The sequence below is a fragment of the Carettochelys insculpta genome, chromosome 8, assembly GCF_033958435.1.
Source record: "Carettochelys insculpta isolate YL-2023 chromosome 8, ASM3395843v1, whole genome shotgun sequence".
Classification (NCBI taxonomy): domain Eukaryota; kingdom Metazoa; phylum Chordata; order Testudines; family Carettochelyidae; genus Carettochelys; species Carettochelys insculpta.
In genome coordinates, this window is record NC_134144.1 from 13612377 (window position 1) to 13636167 (window position 23791).

General features: G+C 43.8%; 1 protein-coding gene across 6 annotated transcripts; it reads right to left on the minus strand.

The window, feature by feature from the left end:
• Positions 1 to 1296: 1296 nt before the first annotated feature.
• LOC142017058 (caspase-10-like) lies at positions 1297 to 22912 on the minus strand. Of its 6 annotated transcripts, none has more exons than XM_075001677.1 (12): positions 22773 to 22912; positions 20003 to 20084; positions 18412 to 18760; positions 17596 to 17695; positions 16407 to 16542; positions 15089 to 15189; positions 14082 to 14118; positions 13581 to 13652; positions 12199 to 12287; positions 11092 to 11203; positions 9465 to 9966; positions 1297 to 7056 (listed from the first exon to the last, which is right to left on the minus strand). In XM_075001677.1, exons 3-12 carry the CDS (start codon positions 18723 to 18725, stop codon positions 6894 to 6896), a joined length of 1626 nt encoding a protein of 541 aa, XP_074857778.1. In that variant the 5' UTR covers positions 18726 to 18760; positions 20003 to 20084; positions 22773 to 22912; the 3' UTR covers positions 1297 to 6893. The 6 variants fall into 6 exon arrangements, with proteins under 6 accessions (XP_074857778.1, XP_074857774.1, XP_074857776.1 ...); XM_075001673.1 differs by having other exon boundaries at positions 9465 to 9969; XM_075001675.1 differs by lacking the exon at positions 22773 to 22912 and adding an exon at positions 22204 to 22220 and having other exon boundaries at positions 9465 to 9969.
• Between the last annotated feature and the right edge of the window lie 879 nt (positions 22913 to 23791).

A 23791-nucleotide genomic window follows, 5' to 3' on the forward strand; every position in this document is an offset into this window, starting at 1 on the left:
AGAACAAAAACAGAGGGAGGCAACAAGGCTTTCCACAGTTCTGTGTGCCGAAAGAGAGTAGTGGCACCACACCAGCTTTTAGCATCTGAACACAGAGGGTCCAGCGCATGGCTGCCTCACTAGAGACACCGGTGTGCCCTGGTGGAACTGTGACATACAAGACAGACCTAACAGACTAAAACAGACAGACAAAAAGCATTAGCCGCTCCACAAAGGTGGAACCTGTAGCTCCCCCTTACCCTGACGGCCAGCCGGCACTCCAGTCCCAAGACCCTGCTGGGAGATTTTTGTACAGGTACCCCCTTACCTTCTACTGAGCACTCTTGAGAGCTTGGAAGTGGGGCACCAGTCCCTCCATCCGGGCAAGGGGTGTGTTTGGATCTCGGTGGAACTTCCAGACTGTTGAAGCACAAGACTTCTCTATGTGTAGGGGGCTAACATTCAGCTTTATTGAGTTCAGTAAGGCAACAGATGAGCCAAACTGGACACGAGTAAAACCAGTCCAGCAAAGCTGCTTGATGCAGCTAACTCTAGTATTTTATACCCTTACACAAACAAAGCCCAGTGTCAGAGGCAATTAGTTAGAGAATCGTAAATCACTTCTCAAAGAGAAACAGGTACTAGGGAGCTGGAGCCTTTACTCCAAACAGTTCATTAACGCATTCCATAGAGCTCATCCTTCCTGCTATTCCCAAACAGGTCAAGGAAAGGACAGGCTCTTGTGTGCGTGCAGAAGTAAGGGATGTTAAATGGCTTCTTATACAAGAGGGTTTCCACATGCCCAAATAGTTGTAACTTCCGTTTTATAACATTCTGCAGCAGGTTCTCTTTCGTCTGTATCTTTCTATATAATTCCTCATTGGTGACCTTCTGCATGCATCCTATGAATTCATTTACTGGGGTAATCTTTTTATAGAAGCATCTAAAACATTAAATATATAAAAATATAATACTACCCTCCTACCAATGCTCTTCATAGTCACTCATTTTTGTCTAGAGTAGTTCACAAATGTCAATACCAACCTCAGGACAGACTGTTAAAAACCAAGGCACAAACCCCAAACTGGGTATCAGTTCTCTACTTAGATTTTCCAACCAAGTGTGAACTCTTCAAGCACTGTAGCAGCCTATTCATGGAGCTACTAAGTTTCCCCATCTGTCTGTTGTGAAAGATAGTCGTGTACACCAAAAAATTGTAACAAGCCTCAGTCCCAAAGGACCAATCGCTTACTCCAGGTCAATTGTATCTCTGATCTCTCACCAAAGGCATTTGTAGCCAATCTAAAGATTTATTAACAAAAAAAAAAAAAAGTCATTTACAATGTAAAGCAAGGTAAACACACACAAACACATGAGTTACAGGCTTAGGTTTCAAAAAGTAACAGCCATTGTAATGCAAACTGTGTATGTCCTTTAGGTCTAATGGTAGATAAAAATCCGGGGATCTCTTGCTTATGCTTAGAAGTCTTATTCTTTCCCTGAAGTAAAAGCAGCACAGGAGATGACACATTCTTCTGGACAGGGATTTTTATTCCGTTCCCCACACTCAAGCTGTGATGGGATTAAGTCTTTTGTCCACTGATGTTCCACAATGGTTTGTGTCTGATATCCACAAAATGTGGCCATTTTGTTCTACATTCTGTTGGTCAGGAGATGACAACTCTTGTGGTAGTGTTTCACACTTGGTTATGCTGTTCTCCTGAAGGCTGAGGTTTCCAGTTTTATAGCAAGTAGATTCATTCAACGTAGCAACAAACAAAACATTTCATAAAGTCTCAAAACTAAAAACAGAGCTTGATAAATTTAACACCTATATTAACAATACTAACACACAGGTGGGCCAGACTGGCTTCCAACCATGCCTTTCTCAGCGTTCAGCAAGACCTAAAGGCCTTGGAAAAAGCTGGTACCTGCTGGGCCAACATTGCAACCAGTTATAACAACTGAGACCATACACTGGCATTAAAGAGTTTTTCATTCCCTTCCCAGCATAGATCTCTCCTTCCAGTGCTATATTACTATATCCAGAATGTTCATCTAGTTTTGGCCATTGTCTGCTGGAGAGAATTTTTAGGGATAGAAACAGGCACAGTTATTGGAACTCCATACTTCATAAGAACAAGCATCAGGAGAGCTGGGGTCCATTACATTTGGCATCAGCTTTGTTGAGTTGTACTAACTTATTTTAGATTTAAAAGATGTCCTTTCCTTAAAAAGCCACCATCTACTTCTAAAATACATACAAACGCACATCATTTAGGATGTTGATTCCTTCCCAGTAAAACCCCCAAACTTCTCCTGACCATTTTAAGTGTTAATGAAAGGCCTGGGGTTAATAGCTTGAGGACACAGGATAGAAACAGCAAGTAGAGGCTGGTTCAGCTTCAACGTCAAATTTGAATTCTCTGGCTTTATCACTTTATATTTAGTTCCACTTGTACAGAGGTGCCAAGAACCAAGAAAAGGTAGATCCAGCCTGACAGAGAAAGTTATTTTATTTACCAACAGGACAACTCTCGGCTGTTTGTTCACACACACACACACACAGTTCTCTCTGGAGCATGTCTTTTACCACATGCAGCAATTTCAGAGGCAGCGCCTTTTTTCAGGGTGCAGATTGCTTTCCCTTTCTTCCGCAGAGTCTGTCCCAGCAGTTTCATTACTAAATTCCTATTTTTTTCCATGTTGTTCTCTGTTGCCCAAAGTCCCCCACAGCGATAATTGTGCCTACCATAACCATGAGCACAACTATAAGTGAAAGTTCACAAAATGTCCCAATACTTGTAATAAATATTGATGGGAAAAGGTGCAAAATTGAGACAAAAACTAAATCAGTCCAAACTAAAAGGATTCCCATTGTTATTCAAGGACTGTGTGAAGATCAGGTATGGTAAACAAAGACATATTGGAATTGGAAATCAAGTAACTAAATTAGCATGCTGGAAACCAGGTCTAATTTGTAGGCAAAATAATAGATGGACAGCCTATTCCACCCATCACTCTCTCTTGGGTCCTTAAGAAAACACTTGGAGAGAAATATTGGCTACTGGAGTGAGATATATTGACTTGCCTGACAACCTTTCCAAACTTTCCTGCTGAGGTGGTCCAAAGATACCCATCCAAATGGCACTGGTCACATCACTGCAGCCTGCTACTGCTTTCATGCAAGGGTTGCAACCATGCTCTGGTATTAACAGAACACCACTTTCAGGATGGATGCAACATACAGGATGAACCTCTCTAGTCCAGCACCCATGTTGCTGAATGAGAGAATTTGCCAAACCACAGGTCAGTATTGTCTAGCAGCATTACCAGTATTTCCACTGCTTACTAGGCTTTTACAAGACATTTAGGGGTAAATTACAGCTAAATAACAGCACAGAACACAGAGTGGCAGCAAGCAAACTTCATGGGACTACAGGAAACTTGGCCACACCTATGGTAAGTGGTCATCCAGCTAACTAAAATCCTTCCAGGTTTCAGATGTTGCTGGTTGAAAGAGTGCCAGATTAGAGAGGTTCAACCTGTAAGTATACACATTTTTCTTTTAAACCTTTCACATTCCCAAGTGCTCAACTGCCAGAGCAGGAGAACTGGGTTGTTTGCCATAGTACAGATATTAGAATGCACAGGTAAGCGCCAACAGCCTGCATATGATGATGCGAATGACTAGAGGATCAGTGGCCACTGTTTTGCCTCAGCAAATGTATTCTAATACTTCAGGTCTGGCAAGGGCAAAGACATTGCTAAAACTCTGAAAGGAGAAAGCAATTTTTTTTTTGCATTATACCACCCAAATTCCAACTTGAACTATTCTACAAGGAGTGTATTTAAAAAGTGCAGCTCTTAAGCAGTATTTTGCAGCATCAGCCTGGAGCTGCCCCCCAGTTTATGGAATTGTGGGCTGACATTTTGGGCCATATGCACAGTTTCTACTGAAGTCAGCAATGTTAGCCATCTGCAGACAATGGGAGTACTTAGGCAAAGGTTTTCAGATGGTATTTGGCTAGCACAAATATTGCACTACACTGCAAACCAGAAAGTATACACAAAATAAATGCTCATAACAAAATATGACTGTCACAATACATTTGGCACAATGTTCCAATTAAAAAAATACCAAGAGTTGTCACTCAGAGTATTTTAAGAAAATCCAGCGGCTTCACCAAGGTGGACCCAGTAGACTCTCTCTCAGACTCAAAAATGGGCCAAAAACGCTGTTCACAAGAATGAAGTCCCTGGGTTTAATAAATGGGCCTTCCTCTCTATACTAGCACGAGCTGGAAATGTAGCACAGGCAATATACTTAATTATCCAGAAAATATTAAAGGAAGCACTGAAACAGAAACCCCTTCCATGCCAGTCTGGCCACAGGCATGGCTAGTAATGATTAAGGTGATTGGAGAATTAAAAGGAGTCCAAGAAGGAAGGCTATTTTCCAGGAAACATAGGCATTAGCAAGATAATCACCAACGAACAGAACAGGTCCACCTGTGACTAGGAAATTTTTTTCTTTTGGTGTTTGTGATTAGTGTTACTAGAGCCTGTGAGACATATCTATATACAACAAACTCATTGTCAGCACTGAAGAGTCAAGTAAAGCCTGGGTAAAGATTCTACATTTGGGAGGCAAGTCAGGCGAGCACAGAAAATGACTGCTGGGGAAGATTGTGGGAAGAGGTTTGAGGTTGGCTCTTTCCCTCAGCTCAGCTGCTCAGAATGCAGAAGCAATAAGCAGAGAGAGTGCGGCAAACTGCTAAGACAGCCTGAGGAGATAGCTTCCTAAATGACTCCAGCATGGGTTATTTATTCAACAGGGACCTGGTGTATATGGACCCCAGCCGACAGGATACCAAAGGGATAACCATGGGATAACAAAGTCTGCCTCAAAAAGCAAATAAAGGCCCAATCCTGTGAGACATAGAATCCCTTCAAATTCCTTTTCATTCAGAGGGACTTGTGGGCCATCAGCACCTTACAGGACTGGGTCCTTGCATATTCCCAAGTATCTTCTCTTTAAATCTTGTGGACTGAGATCCAGGTTTATCTATTTGGATATTTATATTGTCCCCCCCTCCAGGTATCTGGGCATCTCACAAATGTTAGTTATTTCATCCATAGTCTCACACCACCAGAAACCTAGGAGAATAATATTACTCCCTTTTTATAAACAGAACTGAGGCACAGAGTGATTAAATCTCATGCCCAGGGTCAAGCAGGAAGTCTGAGGCAAAACCGGAAACTGAAGGCAGGCCTCTTAAATTGCAGCCCTATTCCTTCACCTAAAGGGCTCACTTTTGCATGATGGGGGAGATTATTTTTCTTGGGAGTGGTGTTTTGGATTGAACAATCTGTGCAACTAAAAAACGTTACCAGCTTTTATGAAAATAGCATCATTTTATTAAAATCACCTCCTACCTATGCATAAAGTCTGAAATAGCTAGTATTTCTGGAATCAAAGAGTCATATATCCCAGCAGTGCCCAATTGAGGTAGATAAGAGAGTTTTATGGAATGAGTTTCAGATTGAGATTCTAAATATACTGAGGCTTTGTCTGCTGCCATGTACACACAATAAATCCTATTTCATGTTTTGTGGGACTAGGAAATTGTCCTGTTCGCCCTTGGCAAAATTTTCCTTCTCTCCAAAACCTTTTCCATTGCTATACAAAGCTGGCTGCTGCCTTCTAAATCAGAGGCGGCCGTATTTTGTTGATGGAATTAGTTCTGTATGGATAATGTTGGAAAAGCATTCTTTGAAATGAAAGAGGCTATAGAAATGTAAGTCAGTGTTTTAATAACTGGAATTTTTGCTGATGAATTTCAATTTATGTTGCCATACACCCTGGTCACCACATGAGAACACTACCAGCTTGGGCAACAAAAAATGTGAAAAGATAAGTTAAGAAGTGGGCCACTGAAGATTTTACTATACATTGAATTCCACTTCTGATCTCACAGGGCAGTCCTGCAAGGTGCACTTACATTGGAAGACGGGAATATAATCATCCTTAGTCCAAAGATATGAGTTTTGTTCCAGTCTAGCTCTCACCCATTTCACATATGTCCACGTTTTTGGTGGAATTTATAAACAACAGAGAATCCCTATAGACCTCTGTGCTTAAAAACAGCAATCAAAACATATGTCCACAGCAGATTTGAAACCACAAAACCCATCTGACAGATTACTTTCTATCAGTGGTTCTTTTGTATTCAACTATAGCCCCTATCCCACCCTACATTAAGGCAATGAGAAAGCTAGTTTACTGCAGGAGGCAATAATGCAGATCTTGTGACCACATGTCAAATTTACATCCCATTTTAAAGCATGCACTGTGGGATTCCAAGCACTTTACATGAGCAATCTAATGGCTCCACAAAGAGTTGAGATGCAGTAGGCTAATGTCCAGCTGCCCCTGCACGGTTAGCTCCCTACAGTGCATTTGCTGATGTCTTGTCTACCCTGATTTTGGAGACTATTCCACAAGACAAAAGATTTCACTTGCAAGATTCCAAACCACTAATCTATGGAGGAAAGAACATGGATTTACAGCAGACCATTGACACCCCTATTGGGTCCACTTTAACCCATGCAGCACCTATTTCACCTGCAGAAACTCATAAGTGCGTGCAAGTGCTCTGCATACAATCATTACATCAGCCATCCCCACCAGTCATATGTGCAAAACAACATTATGAGCAGTTGGCCCACAGACTATACCTATGGCACTTTTCCTTTGGTTCCATGCATTATCAATTTCAGGAAGATCTCATACGGGATGGTAACCATTTACTATCACCCTGATTAAATAAGAAAGGAGCTGGCTTGACCAAGAGCTGTAGTGGACTACATCCAATGCAAAATGGAACTCAGCATGAAAAGAAAAAAAAATCCTATTGCTGCAGTGATGGGGGTGGACTTCTTGGCACTGGGAATATCAGTTTCTTCCTCAGTGTGTAGGCTGGCTGAGGCATCTGTTTCTTTCTTCCCAAGTTGTCTGCACGTTTGCTCACATCTTCGTTGACTTGAGTAAGAATTGACAAGATGTCTTCACCTCTACAGCCAGAGAAAGAACAGTATCTCTGATCAGAGCGCTATCATTAACCCAGATGCACGGAAACAATGTCAACAGTACGTACGCAACAACTGTACTCCTAACATGCAATTAGTAGCCTATAAACACAGTAAGCCAAACTAAATACTTCTTAAATAATCAGTCTGAGGCATTAAGACGAGGAAGCCACTATCCTGAAGTCCCACTGAAATGAACAGCAACCCTCTCATTGACATCCCATGTACCTAACTCAAGGAACCTCACAAATACCCTCTACTCTTGCAATAGAATGAACTGCCACAAAAGGAAAAGATTTCACCAGCAAATGACTCAACTTGACCAGTCCCTCTCAGTGGCTGCTAGTGGGAGTGTGGACTAATGGTGGCAACCTGGATGTGGCCCATCAGCATTCTATGTGTAGCCTGTGAGAGATTTTGTTTACTGTTGCCTATGTCCAGGGTTGCCAGAGTCTGCTGGTTCCCATCTGTGTAGTTTTTTCCCCTACCAGTATTACTAAAGTGACATCTATGTAAAGCAAGGGCACGAGATGTGACGTGTGTGCTGACTGCACACAAAATTGACTGAGAGCCTTGTGCACCTCCGCATCCAATCAAAACGCTGCTACAGTTCACTTGGTACACCCTGCAAATTCCAGAAATGCAAGCGCAGTTCATAAAATCCCTGTATTCAACAAGAACATCTTGGTTACAACAATCCTGTGGCCCACTGATATGAATGAGGGCCACGCATGCAGCTCACTCACTAGCCTCAGTTGCCCATGGCTGGTCTGGCCTACATAAAACTAACCCAGCTCATTCCAGAGACCAGAGACAATACCCAGGACAACAAGAGGCTGAGGGAATGCAAAGAGGGAAAACAACTCTAAAAAGAGGGAAGAAAAGAATCACCTTGGAAAAAAGGTAGAGATTTTGGGGTGAAATGGGCACAGGCTAGGGCCTACCTCCTTTGGAAATTCTTCTGGAATTCCCTGAGCTATAGGGAAAGGGAACTAAAGAGTTTGGGTGTAGATGATAAACTACAAATACACCCTACATTCGCTCTGACATCTTGTCTCTCGTACGTGTGTAAAACTGGGACCAAGAAATTCTCGGATGCCAGAGTGTATTCACAGCACACTGTCTCTCTTCACTTCATTAATACATCCATGAAGAGAGAAAAATAATGACCAAAAACTGTATTCTCGCACCAGATGCATCCCCTCCATCCAAATCAGCAAGGTTATACTGGGGTGAAATCTGACCCCATGCTTGCCACCCTCTGCAGCACAGAAACCCAATCAGAGTTCCTCATGGCTGGACTTGTGCACATCATCGATGTTCCCAATCATCTTTTCCATCCATGTGCAAAATAAATTTCCATGTGCATCAAGACATGTGCCAAAGTGCACCACCAGCAGAAACTAAACATCTAGCTGTCAGGTACTCTGAAAACAAGGAGGGTGGCATTTGAATCTCTCCTTAGTGGCCACACAAGCGCAGTTTACAAAAAACACTGCGCATCATGAATTTTATGGTAACAAAGGCTCCAATCCAACACCATGGAGCAGCAAAAAACAAATCCCATCAGACTGTAGCATTTCCTATTTTTCCATCATAACATCTAAAAGACAGTGTGTGTGTATATTTAACAGAGGGTACAAAGCCAGACTGCACCATTAAAAATACCCTCATCTCCCCAAATGGAAATACACATTAAAAATACTCAAAATCCACATGGTCTGTGTTTTGCAAAACTAGAACTACACTGATTTGATAGACAGATAGGGTGGAACCAAATACTTCATCTGAACCCTCTTAAAAAGAGAACCTGGACCTGAAACAACCTTAGAGTTAGTTTTGAGTTAGGTTTGGTAAAACTAAAACCCAGTCTCCTCAGATTATCCCTAAGGCCTTGGTGCTGCAAACATTTATGCAAATTTCCAGGGACATGCTAAACAGATTACTAGTTTGAAACTGATTTAAGTGTACCTATACAGGAGTTAGCACCAATTTAAAAAAAAAAAAAAGAGTTTGAGAATAGATAAACCCTTAAATTTAGGCCTACCTTTAGCAAGCAAAGATTCAGCAATCACTCCCATTTCTTCACTGACTTGGGTACATGGGCTTGTCTACATGGTAAGTTACTGAACAGAAGTCAAGCTTAAAACTGACAGCACACCAGTTTGCCAGGCAGTAGTACCCCAGGTGGACACTGCTACAGTGCAGTAAAATCTCAGAGTACCGGTTGGCAAGTTACACTTTCAAACAGTATTACGCCAATCCTAGTGTCTACATGGGATATTACTAATATGCTATAAATTTGCACCCTGGCATGCCACACAATAACCTGCCATGTGTACAGCCCTGTATTATTAGTAATTTCTCACCCGCAAGCTACACAGAAGTATTACCTTGGGACCAAGAGCTGTAACTTGCTGCAAAGGGCTTGAATGTACCAAGTACCCTCGTGTATGTGGCGAAATGATGCATAACCATCCACTGTGGCCATGCCAAGGAGGAAATCAGCTTCTTCTGGAATGCTTTGGGAAGGGGAGACTAGCTGCTGTATGGGAAGCGAGTCGGGATTCTGTGCATCTGATTCAATATAGACTGCCTGTTGTATCTCTTTGCCTTGACATGCCTGGATAAAAAAGAGTTTGGGTTTTTCAATTAGCTGTGGACACTTTCTGGCTGTGAAGTAAGACATGATCCTGCGGATTGGTACTTCTTGCTCATCTATCCCATAGATGGATCCCGACTCTCCATGAGACAGAATGCAGCATACAAAGCAGTCCCTGTCTCTGTGATCTTCCAAAGACCGCCACTGCTGCATGAGAGCTTCTATTTCTACTGAGGTCTTGTCGGTATAAGTCTTCACATCCAGACCAAGCCACGTAAACACTTGGGCGAGCACTGCTGTTGTTAACAAAAAAATATATATATATATATATTTTAAAAAGAAAAGCTGGGGGTGGGATGGGAGGATAATAGAGTCATAATATAAAATTGCTATGCAAACTAAGCTAAAAAGTTGTAGACTTTACACAAAGCTGCACTGACTAACCCACATACTAGAGAAAAATGTGAGACTAAACAGGATAAATGGAACATAATCCAGGAACAATCATGGGGTTCAAACATGCCTGAGATTTTCACACCAGACTTTCAGAAAGCCAGGCCTGACATTGGTAGGCAATTTGGTGTGTGTGAGCACTCAACTAAGTGAGCAAAACTGGGACCAATGGTAGACACTGGGCACGCTGGAGAATTTCAGGTTGGGTTTGCTCCAAGTGCATCCAACTCTGTTCATTCATACCAGTTAATGGAGACCTTGGAATACTATAAGATTTGAAGAGTTAGAGAGTAAGTGAAAAAACAATAGATAAAAGGATAGTCCATTACAAAAAATGTCTACATAAAAAGAAGAGCTAGAAGGCCTGACCTGGATCTCATTTGCACTAGCATATATCAGGCAAAGACTGTAGTCAATGTGGTTAAATCACCCAAAGACTTGGATGTATAATCATACATGCTTTCTGGGGTAGGCTAGAGACTACCATTTCCTTTTTGTCGGTATGGCATTTAACACAATGGGCCCCCAACATGAATGGCCTCCAGACACTTTTGCAATATGCACATTCAGTATATGTCAGTGGCACAATCTTGGCATTAATAACAAGAGAGCTCTATATTTTGGGGTCATCTCAAAGAGATAAATCATAATATATAAAGGGTTTAGTGCACTGATGAAAGTATCTAACATACCTCTATTGTGGCAGGCCTAGGAATATCAAGTCCTGGAGAAGTTTTAATCTGGACACACTTTTGGAATTACAGACAGTGGTTGAACTAATAAAGATGTCACTGCAAACTTATTCCTGTCTAGTTACCTATCATATGGTTAGTTCCTCCCCCTACTTGTGATACACATTCTACTTATAATGGTGTACTTAAAATAGGAGCTAATAAAACCTATACAGGCATTAGAAGTATAACCCACGAAGAGGCAGAGCAGACTCTAAATCTGAGGTGACTTACCAGCATCTTTACAAGATCCTCTCCTCTTCTGAAAAGTCCCAGAAAAGCTAAAATTATTAATAATGAGGCAGTGGCCTCTGTGTGGCCCATCCATTTTATAGGTCATTAGCTTCTGTTGACAGGAAGGAGAAAGACATAATTTTTATGAAGGAATTTTATTTTTAAATGACAATCTATTGCCTTTAGAGCCTAAGGTGCAATCCACCTGTGAGGTGGCTATTTCTGTATCCTCATGGGGTTTTCAATCCCTGTACTGCCTAGAGTTTCTGTAACTGCCCTTCTATGGTCTCCCCTGTACTGAAAGAACTAGACTGCCCTCTGTAATTTCTGCACATCTTTCCAATTGGCATTCATGAAAGACTCATACCATTAGGGGAAGGAAAGAGAACAAACTCTTACATAACCGCTCTAAAAATGAACCATACAGTACTGTTAAGCTTTGCTTAAACGCCATAGACTTCTGTTACATGAAACTTCTATTTTATATAATACAGAGGTATGATAAAAAGTATAACAACTGGGCAAAGTATTATTGTACTACTGACAATAATTACTAGTCAAGCAAGGACTTAACCCACAAAAGCCAGACTAAGATTTCTGGAGTGACCATTAATTTTAGATGTTCCAATTTTAAAACTATAAAGAGACTGGTTAGTTTGGGAGATGCGGAACATGCATGCTCTCACAATCAGATCACTTTAAGATGTATCAAGTTAGGCACCCAAAAAACCAACCAAAAAAATCAGTAGTCACTTTGAAAAATTTAGGCCTCAGGCTTGCCATCCTGTCTGAGAATTAAAATATGGAGCCCTGGGTAGATTTCAATACTTCATTAGGTGAAGCTTAGCAAGTGAATTCCACAGTTGGTAGGGAGTTGGGGATAATTGTCACAAGGGGACAAAACAGATTACCAAATTTGTCTCCTAGTGGGCTAAGGCTCATAGGTAGGGAAATTCCATGACTGTACAAGGAGAAAAGGAAAATATATTAGGGTTCTAAGATGGTATTAAAAACAGAGGAAACTTGGCACTCTCCTTTGAAGCTGAGACCCAAACCCTTCAACTTATTGATTAAAGTCAAGAAAGTATCTATGGGATTCCCTCAAACCTCTGTTTTGTTTTCTGGGTTGTGGATCCTTTCAGGTTGTTCTTGGCTCAGTTCAGAGGTGTCACGTGGAATATTTACTGCTCTGTCATCTAGAAAAAAAAATTAAGACCAATGTTTAAGGAGTGAAAATTAGGGAGGAACCAAACCAGAGTTCTACTAAAACACATCACTTTTCATTATTTTTATTATTAAAGTGTTATTATACTAAAAGAAAAATTACAATCAAAATTCCTTTGTCTTACTCAGCAGCTCTCTTCCATGCGTCATATCTAGTCACACACTTCAGTGACAAAAGTAAGATTTTTCACTCCTATTAGTACTGCAGAATCAGCACTGCTCTGGAATAGTAAGAATATGGATTCTGCCTCAGGAATCTTCCAGAGAATTTGTCACTAGATTGACCACCCCTCCACACCCAACTGTGTTCTCAGGGAGCCCCCAGTGATTGAAGTTGTAGGGCAGACATACCTCTAAATCCAATTATAGAATCTTTTTGGGGGGATGACGGGGAGGCTGGGAAAAAGCCAAGTTTGACTCTCATTTCCAGACTGCATTCTAAATCTTGGTAGTTACAGGACAAAAACCAAATTTTCTGCTTTAATCGTCTCAGCTGAGCAATTTGACCTTGAGTTGCTGAGACAAACATGAAATCGCGTGGTGCCATTTGTGCTGAGTAGAACAACAGGAATTATATTTATTCGGGCAAGAAATCTCCCCCCAGGCAAACTTGATTTCCCTATAACTCTCATTTTCTATTGGGACACTTACTACAGGGAATCCTGCAGCTCAGATTGAGTCTAATTAAGCAATAAATGTTCCATGTGAGAGGAAGCAATCTCACCCCGCTGCCACCCCAATTCTTGGCTCCTTGTTGACTTATCCTGATTAACTGCACTTTCTCCAACAGGACATGGAAATACCAGAGTCATGTGCTGTGGTATTTCAGTGGCCAAAGTATTGGTGCTGGGAGCAGAGGTTTTTCTGATGACATCTAAACAGGCTGAGAAAAGGGGAATTCTCCCTGGAGAGAGCAAAAGGAGAGCCTGTACATGCAGCGGGGAAGGTTGAAGGAGTGGGACTGAAGAGACTGGTGATCTGCATATGCACAAGCAATTCTTTGATTTCCTGCAAGTCGCTGACTGGTACTACACATTCTCAATTATCTTAGAAAGCGAGGGCCGCAAAAGAAGCCCCTTCTTGTTTCTTGTCCAACTTACCTGTCCTTTCAAGACAGTGCAATAGACCATAATATCTGTCAAGTGACATTTCAGGAGCTCTCTAAATCTGTTTGAACCTCACCTGAAAAATTCATACTCTCTTTGCTTTTAGACAGACAGCAGTAGGAACTACTGAAAAACACAGAAGAACTTATTCAAACAGACCTTGTCTGGCAGCTATGAAATGCACATTCTCCACATGTTCCCTCAGACTCCCAAGCCCTGAGCTGCAAGAGTCTATAAAAGCAAGAAAGACAAATAATAAATAAATTTACTAATAAAAGACAGAAATAAAATTGTTCCATGGACCATGAAATTAACAATTTGAACTTATCAGTAGTTGTATCAAGTGTAACAGAATCCTGTCACCTAATCTCATGGTATTTGTGTACAATTAAGAGGCAAAGAGCTTTTTTTAAACTTTCTGGAAAGCATGCAGGCTGATTCTCTGTCACAGTCCAAAACAGGGGGATTTGCTAATTACTAATTATTTTCTAAATTTAAGCAGCCAACCTCCAAACCAGCTTGTGCCAACAGAAGAAGAAAAAAGCCGACCAAAAGCAAATCAGATGATGTTAAAACTACTGTTGTAAACAGAACTTTCAAAAACATTTGAAACATATAAAACGAGAAGATATTAAAAAACCACTTTCCAGAAATACTTACCATAAATACTAGAACCCAGTGATTTGATAGGGGTCTCCTATATGAAGGAAGAAGAGGGAATAGCCACATTAAAATACATTTTAATAGTAATTTTACCAAAAACAAAACGAAATGACTTGATAAATCCGTATCACATAGTGTTTTGGAAAGAGATACAGAGAAGCAGAGAGGGGCAAGACTGAGAGTCCCCAAAGGCAGCAATGTGTTTAGAGGTAATGGTTAGACATTTCATAATTACAGCAAAGCCACCAGACTTGAGCACCAAGAGGAGAAAACTGCTTGTAGAATGGGCTTTATTTTTGGGAAAGCCCTTATTGAAAAGCATATATGGTGAACTTAAATTAAAGTACAATTCCATTAAACTTGAGCGGACCCTTAAACATATTCAATCACATAAAAAGTAAAATCCTAGCATGCTAAACTCACTGAAAAAAAATCATTGATGTCAATGTGCCAGCAGTTCACTCAGGGTAAAAATTCCCTATACTTCAGGAACATGGGAATTACCATAATCAGAAAAAAAAAATGGTCCGTGTATCCTCTCTCCAACTATGATACAATAAGGGGTGCTTCCGAGGATGAAGGCTTTCAGTCCCATGATGCACTTAAGTGTACACCATGTCTAGAGCCATGGGAGAAATTTATTTTTGATTCGGCTCCTCTATGCCCTGTATAAGAATTGAGAACCCTTGCAACTGTATCTGGGCACATATTCTCACTTGTGTAAAATGTCAAGACCTCCTGAATCTTAGTAAGGTATTTGTGTCAATAACATCCTGCAGTAGCAAGTTCCTCAGGTTTATTATACAGTGTGTAATTTTTTAAATGTTACACTCTTATCATCCTGGCTTTTAGGATGCTCTGACCCCCATTATTTAATATCCTTGATAGTTACATTTATAGGAGACTCTGCTCCCTTCCTCAAATCAGAAGGGAAGATTTAGCTGGACTCCAGCCAGCAACAATACAGAAACAAGAGGGAAGAAAACAGACTCATTGCAGCATACCTCCAAGGAAGTCAACAGCCTGACATCACCTCCAGCGCTACAAGGAGGAAATGATGCAGCTTCTTTCACTGACGTACTGCTTTCTTGTTGAGCTAGAGAAACTAACAGAAAAAGCATAATAAATATCTTTGTGAAGACAAGATCCCCAGGTGCCTTAAAGGTATCTCTTAAATAAGGGAAATGTGGAGCCTCAACTAGTGAGAGATGTTAAAATACAGAAATTCCATGAAGAATATAAGCCTGTAAGCCTATGAGGTGAAATCAATGGGGGCAGAGGGGGGAAGTAGGGAGAGTGATTCTCCAGTTTCACTCAAAACTAGGTCTAGATAAGTGTCTGAATAAAACATCGTGCCCTAGCAACATGCAAATATCTAACCTACAGGTGAAATGTCTAACCTAGATGAAATAAGCTTAATAGGTACAGCACAGACTCTACAGGAGATTGAACCACAGATCTTCAAACATGCATAAACTTGCACACTAAGGATGTAAAATCTTGTTTAATTACTTAACCGGTTAAAAGCTCAGTGTAGCCAGTTAACCAATTAAATGGGAAGGCTGCTGGGGAGTGCTGCGGACAAGGGCTGCTCCGGCTGGGCTAGAGCACCCTTGCCTGCAGCATTCCCAGGTCACGTCTGACATGGACAAGGACTGCTCCAGCAGCCCTAGTGCACACGCTCACTTAGCTGGTCACCTATCAGCAAAACCCGCCCTGCTGTGCAGGTTAACATATAGCAATTATAGAGTACTGTCCATCCATAACCTATAAATAAGGCTAGGATTTTGTCATGTACATTTTTAGTAAAAGTCCTAGACAAGTAATGGACAATAAGGAAAAATTCCTGGAAGCCCACATGACCTACCTGTGATTTTACTAACATCATCCAAGAGAAAAATGAAGAGCTGAAGGTTTCCCACCCCCCACGGGGCCTGGCTCAGAGTTACAGGATCCTCCAGCACCTACTGCAGCTCTGTACCTTGGGGCTCCCCCATCACAGCTCTGCACTTCAGGACCTCTCCTGCCTGGGACAGTTCCATATTCCAGAGTGCTCAGAGTATCTGGGAGCTGTGCAGCATCCCCAATACCATCCCAGAAGCCCCGTTGCTTGAGACAGCTGGAAGAGCTAAAAGCACCCTAGTCCAGCTGGAAACCCCTACTCTCTGTGTATCTGGGAGCTTGGACCCCACCAATTTCCAGCCTCTAGCTCCCAGGTGCTGGGAGCTCAAGTCACGCAGGTCTCTGGAAGTCATTGATTCCATGACTTCTGTGACCTCCATGATAAAATCGTCACTCATCAGCCCACTGAGAATTACCCACCTCTTTCCATTTTGTATTTGTTTACTGCTTTCAGGAGATCAGGTGAAACCTCCATACAGATCTTCTCCAGCATTTGCAGGTTGTTCTCTGTTAAAAGGTCTTTTTTTTCCAGAAAGGTCAGCAGCTCTAGACTGGACTGCCAGTAAAACAGAGCAAGAGAGTCAAGTGCACTTAAACTGTTTCTTAAATCTTAACATGCTCAACAAAAAGCCTGTCCTGCCTTTAAAAACAACAGATAGATTCTCTTGAAGAACATATTGATGAAATACAGAATACCCACCAGCCTTACACTTCTTACTTTATAGTTATTATTAGTTTTTACTTTTCCACTACCAAGGAAGTGCCTCCACAGTAAATTACACAGTGCTGCGGGGGGGCACGTGCTGCAATGCCAAATCATGTAACATGATGCAGGCTGAACCTCTTTAATCCAGAACTCTCTCGTCTGGCAACATCCGTAATCTGGTACGACTTTAGTCAGCAGGATGACCACTTATCATAGGTGTGGCCAAGTTTCATGTGGTCCCATAAAGTTTGTTTCCAGTGACTAGTCCTGGCTCTTGGTGTTCTGTGCTGTTATTTAGTTGTAATTTACCCCTAAATATCTTCTAAGAGCCCAGTAAGCAGTAGAAGTGTTGGTAACACTGCTAGACAATTTGATCTCCCGTGGTCCAGCGAATTCTCTTGTCTGTCACCGGTTATCTGATGGTGCCAGATGAGAGAAGTTCAACCTGTAGTTCACTGACAGCTTCAAAATGTGGTTTGATCCTGTTTGCATGGCCAGGACCTCACTGTATCAGTCTGTATCATAACCAAGTAACTAGTTAATGTCATGTGTCTTGATCGATACACACAAACCAGAACCAACTATGCTGTGACATGCCTGGGGAGATTACCCGGTATTATATTTCCTAGTGACCACTAGAATTTGAAAGGCCTCAGAATCCATCACACAGCAAAAACAAGTGACAGCTGATGATGCATAACTGTCTTTAGTCTAAATGAGAGACAGGGCCTATACTTCTTACCCCACTCCACCGTCACCTTCCATCTGGCAGAAATACACAACTGCCCCAACCACATGCTGACACAACAAGCTGATGACATAGCTAGCAAACCCTTCTTCATTCTCTCTTTTTCTTGCTTCACTAATAGAGCCTCAAACGTTCTTGGCTCTCTCCCCACATACCATATTTGTCAGTTTCTTTGGGAGCTGGTCCCTCAAGAGAAACATGGCTCTTTGTAAATCGTCGTTGGTGATGTCCTCTGACAGTTCATACAGCATCTGCCTATGTGACACAGATCCAGTTAAGTGAACTAAATACCATTGTATGCATACTGTAAATCCTACAGTGGCACCCCAGGTCCTTCAGACCAAACATCCAAAGAAATGCTCGAAGATGGAAATGTGTCTGTTATTAACCCCCTTATGGACAGCTCTGCTGTGCTCCAATGCTGCCAGCTGCTTCATCTGTAGCACACCTCATGATCTCCACTTAGCCTGCTGCAGGCAATGCTGGAAAGCTAGAGTTGGTGTAGCACCCATAGAGAGCATGAACACCACCCATGCATTATGGTCAAGAACTTACCACTGATAAAAGCAAAATAATATGGAGCAACTGAGGGAATTTAGTTTGGTGTAGGAAGAAGAGGACATTAAAAGAAACCCAATCCAATAAAAATTCACAGAGGCAGAGGGACAGAACAAAGAAGGAAGCACCACAGAGCTGACAGTAGAAAGCTATGGGAGAGAGATGCGCTACATACAGACAGATGACGACCCAGGCCCTTCTAATGTGTTATTGGCCCAAGAATGCTCTGAGCTTTGCAGCCTCATCCCAAGAACAATTATTAAATGTCAGTGATTAATCAGAGCATCTGCACACTGTAAAACCTAATCATCAAGTCACACTTCGTAACTTCCAGATGTTACACAACAAGTAACAGATCAACAACCTTTCAAAGCAGAAAATGCCTGGAGACACCCATTTCCCAGACAGCTCACCTGTAGTGAGACACCTTCCCTTTCCAGGGTAGCTTTTCTTCTACTATTTCCTTAGTATAGCCAAGTTTCTGGAGCAAGAAGTGACACTTGATCCTGTACAAAAGCTCAGCTAGTATGAAAGTATCTTCTTTATTTAGAACATCCTTATCCATAAGGAGCTGGAAAATGCTCTTAGCTGATTCTACAGCTTCTAGCTTTCTGAAGGGGATCAAGTCACTACAGAGAAATTTCAGGGCCTCCACTTCGTCAGTTCCCAGATTTTCATCAATGGCTAGAAGCTGCTGGTGAAACATCATGCTCGTGTCATCACCCATGCTGGAGGCTCTCTTCAGGAGAAGCACTTCACAACCTGAGAAAGAAAAGGGCAAGAAAAGCCCAATGTGATCAATCAAATACACTGATGCTAGGGCATAACTGAAATTTAGCTTCTAAGAGGCACTAAGCAGCATCTTTGATACACTCTGCTGGCCAGGTACTTCTTCCAAATATTCAGCAGATGACCTAAATCCTTGCCCTAGGCACCACTTTGCAGCAGGCTGGCAAGCTCCGATTCTTTCTCCACACATTATTGGGGGAGAGAGGAGTTCTCTGCTGACCCCTCACGCTCACTTTTCAAGCATGGCTCCAATGTCTTTACAGGGCTGGAAGGAATTGGAGAGAGAACAAGGTGCTGCTCCTGGTCCAGCAGCTTGATTACAACTTCCCAGGGCTGGCAGAGGTCAAGTGAGACTTTCTTCTGCCCTTGGGTTTGCACCATGGGAACTCTGCCACCACTTCCCATGGACCAGGAGGAGGAGAAGTTTCTCCTCCCCAAGGCTGGCATTATGTCTGCCAGAGCTTGGGGGGAGCACTCAGCCGCTGAGGGTGATGAGTGTACTGAAAATATTTTCTGCCCTTCTCCCAAAATGGCTGATGCTCCCCCTGGCCTCTTGGTTGAAACACACCAGCAGTGGCACTATCACCTGGAAGCCCAAGTTCTCAGCACTATGGCAGCTGTACAGTGTACATCCCCTCCCCTACACCACTCTGCAGCTACTTTGCTATTCAGTGAAATGTGAAACAAAAAAGAGTCTCCTGCCTATTCTCAAACCTCCCTTAAGAAAAAGTCCTATAGATTCATGGGGATGAAACTAACAGAGTTCTAGGGAAATTAATACCATTTTCTTACATTTAATGGAGAATAATACGCTTTCTGTTTCACTGCCAGGTCCCTTCTCTCCTGGATATGTTGAGATTTCTCAGTGGACCACTCGCTTCTAATTTGGCAGCGAGGTGTCTTTAGGCCTTTGAACAAGGCTATCTTGGTACAAAGACAAAAGGAAAAGTGGCAGGGGCTCAACTAACACTAAATTCACAGTCTCCGAGAGCTCAGGAGGCAGTCAGCAGGTAAAAGGCGATTGCACTTGTGTCAGGGAGAAATCAGCAAGGCATTCCTGTGAACTCAGGTGCAGGGGAACTACAGTCCAGAAGTCAGGTCAACTTCTTCTCTAATTACTAGACAACACTTTCCAGAGCCAGGAATAAAAACACAGTTCAGCTTACCCTCTCCCTCCTGCTGAAACAACACACCACACATCAAAATTCTGCTTACCTCCTCTTCCTCTTCACACAGACCAATTCCCCAATCCTTTGTACCACATATTGCTGCACCCGCTTCACTATAAAAAAGGTATCTGCAAGAAAGCACAGATATAAGGTCTTTCTACACATGTTTGCCTAAGGACTTGTTTTCAAATAAGTACCACAGAAGAGGCAGCATTTTGAGCGTGATCCTATCAGATATGCTAGGCACATACCCAGGGCAGCAATCCCCTCCTGCCACTGGCACTGTTTTTACTGCGCTAGCTAGATGAGAGCTGGAGCACGTATATGTCCTCTCACTGGGAATTACATCTCAATTCCAAGTGTGGTCCTTTCAGTTAAAAGGGGCTGCACAAAAGCTCCTTCCTCCCACAGCCCCCATTTCCTGCACCTCTCCTGCCTCCCACAGCCAGACCAGCTCCTCTCTATTGGTCAGTCAAACCCAAACAGAAACACATCATAACACATTCACACTGAGTTTGGCAGCTTTCCCAATTCCAAATCTTCACTGCTTGATTTCTGGCACCATCAGTTACAGCTCTCAGCATCTCCTGTGTTCTGTGACTTAGCTGTTCTATCTCCCCTGCTCCCCATTCCAGCCAGCATTCTCAGACATGGCATGGCAGCTGAATTGTGTTGACATGAAACATTGTAAACATAAATCCTAAACTAGTAGAAAAACGTGATTAGTTCTGAAATGGTTTAATCCACAATTTTAAAACAAATGACATTTTAAGAAACGTTCGTGTGTTTTTTATCTTGAAGAGATTTGTGGAGAGAAACCAGCCTGCCCAGAGTGGCTAGTGGACACTACAGACAGACACAGGGAGAAGTGGTGGGAAGTAAGGATGGACAGTCACTCTTTAAAAATCAAAATACAAACAAAATCCTGCATCCTAGTTTCATGCCTCTATTACCACCACATATCTCACCTGAAGAGGAAGGCACAAGTGAAGCAGATACGCTTGCATGATGTTCTCGTTTTTGGACCATCAGGTGAGTGATTCATAGCTAGTCCTAGGACAGGGCTATACTAGCAGGCAAAATTCATTTTAGATACACAAATCCAGCTACGAGAACTGGGTGGCTGGAGTCAGCTTATTTAAAACTGATTTTTGCCATCACCCACAGAGCCTCCCATTGATTTACATTACTCCTTGCAACTGTAAGGAGTCCCAGGCTCAATGGCAGTGCCATATAGTTCAATTCAGCACATCCCCACTATGCACGCAAAATTGAACCCTGGAAGATCGACCGGCAGTGTGTCAGTCTTCTTCTAAGTGGGACGTACCCCTAGCCACACGTCATATTTGTGTTGTGTTACACTTAAGTAACACCTACTTTACACCCAACCAGCACTGTGACCCTACTCCTCCATTTGTAGATTGGGAAGAAGGCTAGGAGAAGCAGTAGAGGTAGCCGAGTTAGTCTGTATCTTCAAAAGCAACAAGAATTCCCGTGGCCCCTTACAGACTAACAGATATTTTGCAGCGTAAGCTTTTGCGGGAAAAGACCCGCTTTGTCAGATGCGGGACGAAGAGCTGACGAAGTGGGTCTTTGCCCGCAAAAGCTTATGCTGCAAAATATCTATTAGTCTATAAGGGGCCACAGGACTTCTTGCTGTTTTTGTTAAGGGAAGCAAGTGGTGCTAGGGGTCTACAAAGGGCAATGGACGGCCAACGCTCTGAGAGAGTTGACCGTCTGGGGGGATGCAGGGAACTACGGGGACAGGGGGTTGGGCAACGACCCCTCTGTTTTTTTCCCATCCACGGGCAGAACAGCAGTTACTGAGCGCCCCAAGGCACAGGGAGACGTGCCGCTGGCTGCTAAGGGGGCTGGGCAGCAATCAGATGGGGCCGGGGTGGCCGCCCGAACGCCCAGCTTTCAGGGGCCCCCGCTGCGGGCGGGCTGTGGGAAGAGGGGGACCAGAGGCGGGCCCGTGGGAGACAGGAGAGGGGCTCGGGCTCGGGCTCGGGCGGGGGAGGAGGGACAGGGGGGCTGTGCGGGGCAGGGGGGAGTGGGAGACCGGAGCGCTGAGGGACTGGACATCTCTGCTTCCCCCTCAGTGAGCCCCGCCCACGCGGCCGGGAGCGGCGCCTGCAGCCCGCCACACAGGGCTTCCCTGCGGGGCGGGGAGGCGGGGGGGACTCGGCCTCCGACTGCGTCGCTACGGCCGCCGCGCTCGTCCCGCCCGTCCGGAAACCCCCTCACCTGCCAGCGGCCCCCGCCCGCCGCTGCCTCGGGCCGGCCAGGCCTGCGCGCGCATGCGCCAAAAGGCCGGCCGTGCGGCGGAAGCGGCAGCCCAGCGCCGCCTGAGTCGCTCGCTCGCTCGCCCGGGGCGCTGAATCCGCGGGGCGAGCGGGCAGACGGGCGGGGCGGGCACAGTGGTAGTTGCCGGAGGGGCGGGACCTGCAGCCTGGGACAGGCCGGCGACCCGCCAGGGAGCGTCTTCTTTTCCCACGAGGACTCGCTCCAGTTCCCTTCCCAACCCGGGCGGCGGCGGTCAGCCCGCGTCTGCCGCTCGGGGAGGGGCCCGCTTCGACGGGCCCCGCCACTGTCAGTCTTCCGGCTCCCGGCCCCGAGCGGGTGGGGGTGGGGCAGAGGGCGGGAGTGCCGCGCCAGGCGGGCGTGGGGGCCTGCCAGGAGCTGAAAACTTCCCTGCCCTCGTGCTCGACCCGCAGGTAACAACCTGCGTGTCCCAGCACCGGCGTTTTAACAACAGAGTTAAAGAGTCGGCAGGGGGGAAAGTCCGAGAAAGAAAAGAACAGAAACAAACCTACCTCCAGCGTTCCCAAGTCCGCAGGAAACTAAAAGGCTTGACCCGGGTCGAAGCACGACAGTGTTTTCTACTGGAGGAGTTGCTCAGTACTACCTGGTCACAGCACGCAGTAGGAAAACTGGGAGCATGAGCAACTTTGCCAACCAGGAGAGCGTGGCCTTGAAAAGCCTGGGCTTGGCAGATAACCTCTCACCTCTTCTATCCACCAATCCTAGCAACTGGCTCCACCTAGCTCAGAGTTAGCTGGTGTCACTTTAAAAAGAAACCAGCAGTCCTGTAGTACTTGAAGACTTAACAGACGTATTACTTTATTTGATAGGCTTTAAGACGCTAAGGGCTGCTTGTTTCTTGTGAAGCCACAGACTAAGGGGGCTATGCCTCTGAGGCTATTTTAAAAGAAATTGGGAGCAGTCTGCCATGTAGCTGCTCTGAGTTCTTCCAGTAGTTTAACAATTACATTTTCTAGTTTCTTCCCATTTCCACCCTGTTGGTGTGGCACGAAAATATAGGAGAAACAGAACAAGGCACTGAGTGTGCAAAATAAATTATGCCTCTGCGTATATATTAAATGCTGCTTAGTGGACAAAACAAATCTAATGGAGAAAAGAAACTCCACTGTATTTTACTGATAGCCCTTTTATGATGTTCTAGCTTGTAAAAAAAAAAAAGTCCTTTCAGTTTGGCTGCAGAGCTAGGAATTGAGATTGCCCACTGGCTGTGCCTGTGTGTTCCCCAAAGGCTGGCAGAAGGCCATTGTTCTGTAATCATCTGAGGAGTTTCCAATAGGGCAGGAGTTGGTGAGCCCCATAGCCTCTAGCCTTGGCAGTTCACAGAATGGCGTGAGGTACTACCAGCAATGGTGCTGCTGTGTGATCAGTACAGGATAGAGAATTTGAACACAATCTAATCTGTCATATAATTAATTAAGATTTGACTTTACCATCATTCTTAGTGGTTTGACTCCAACTTTATGTTGTTTCCTGAGATGAAAGAAGTAGGAACGACTTTTCCTACTCCCAG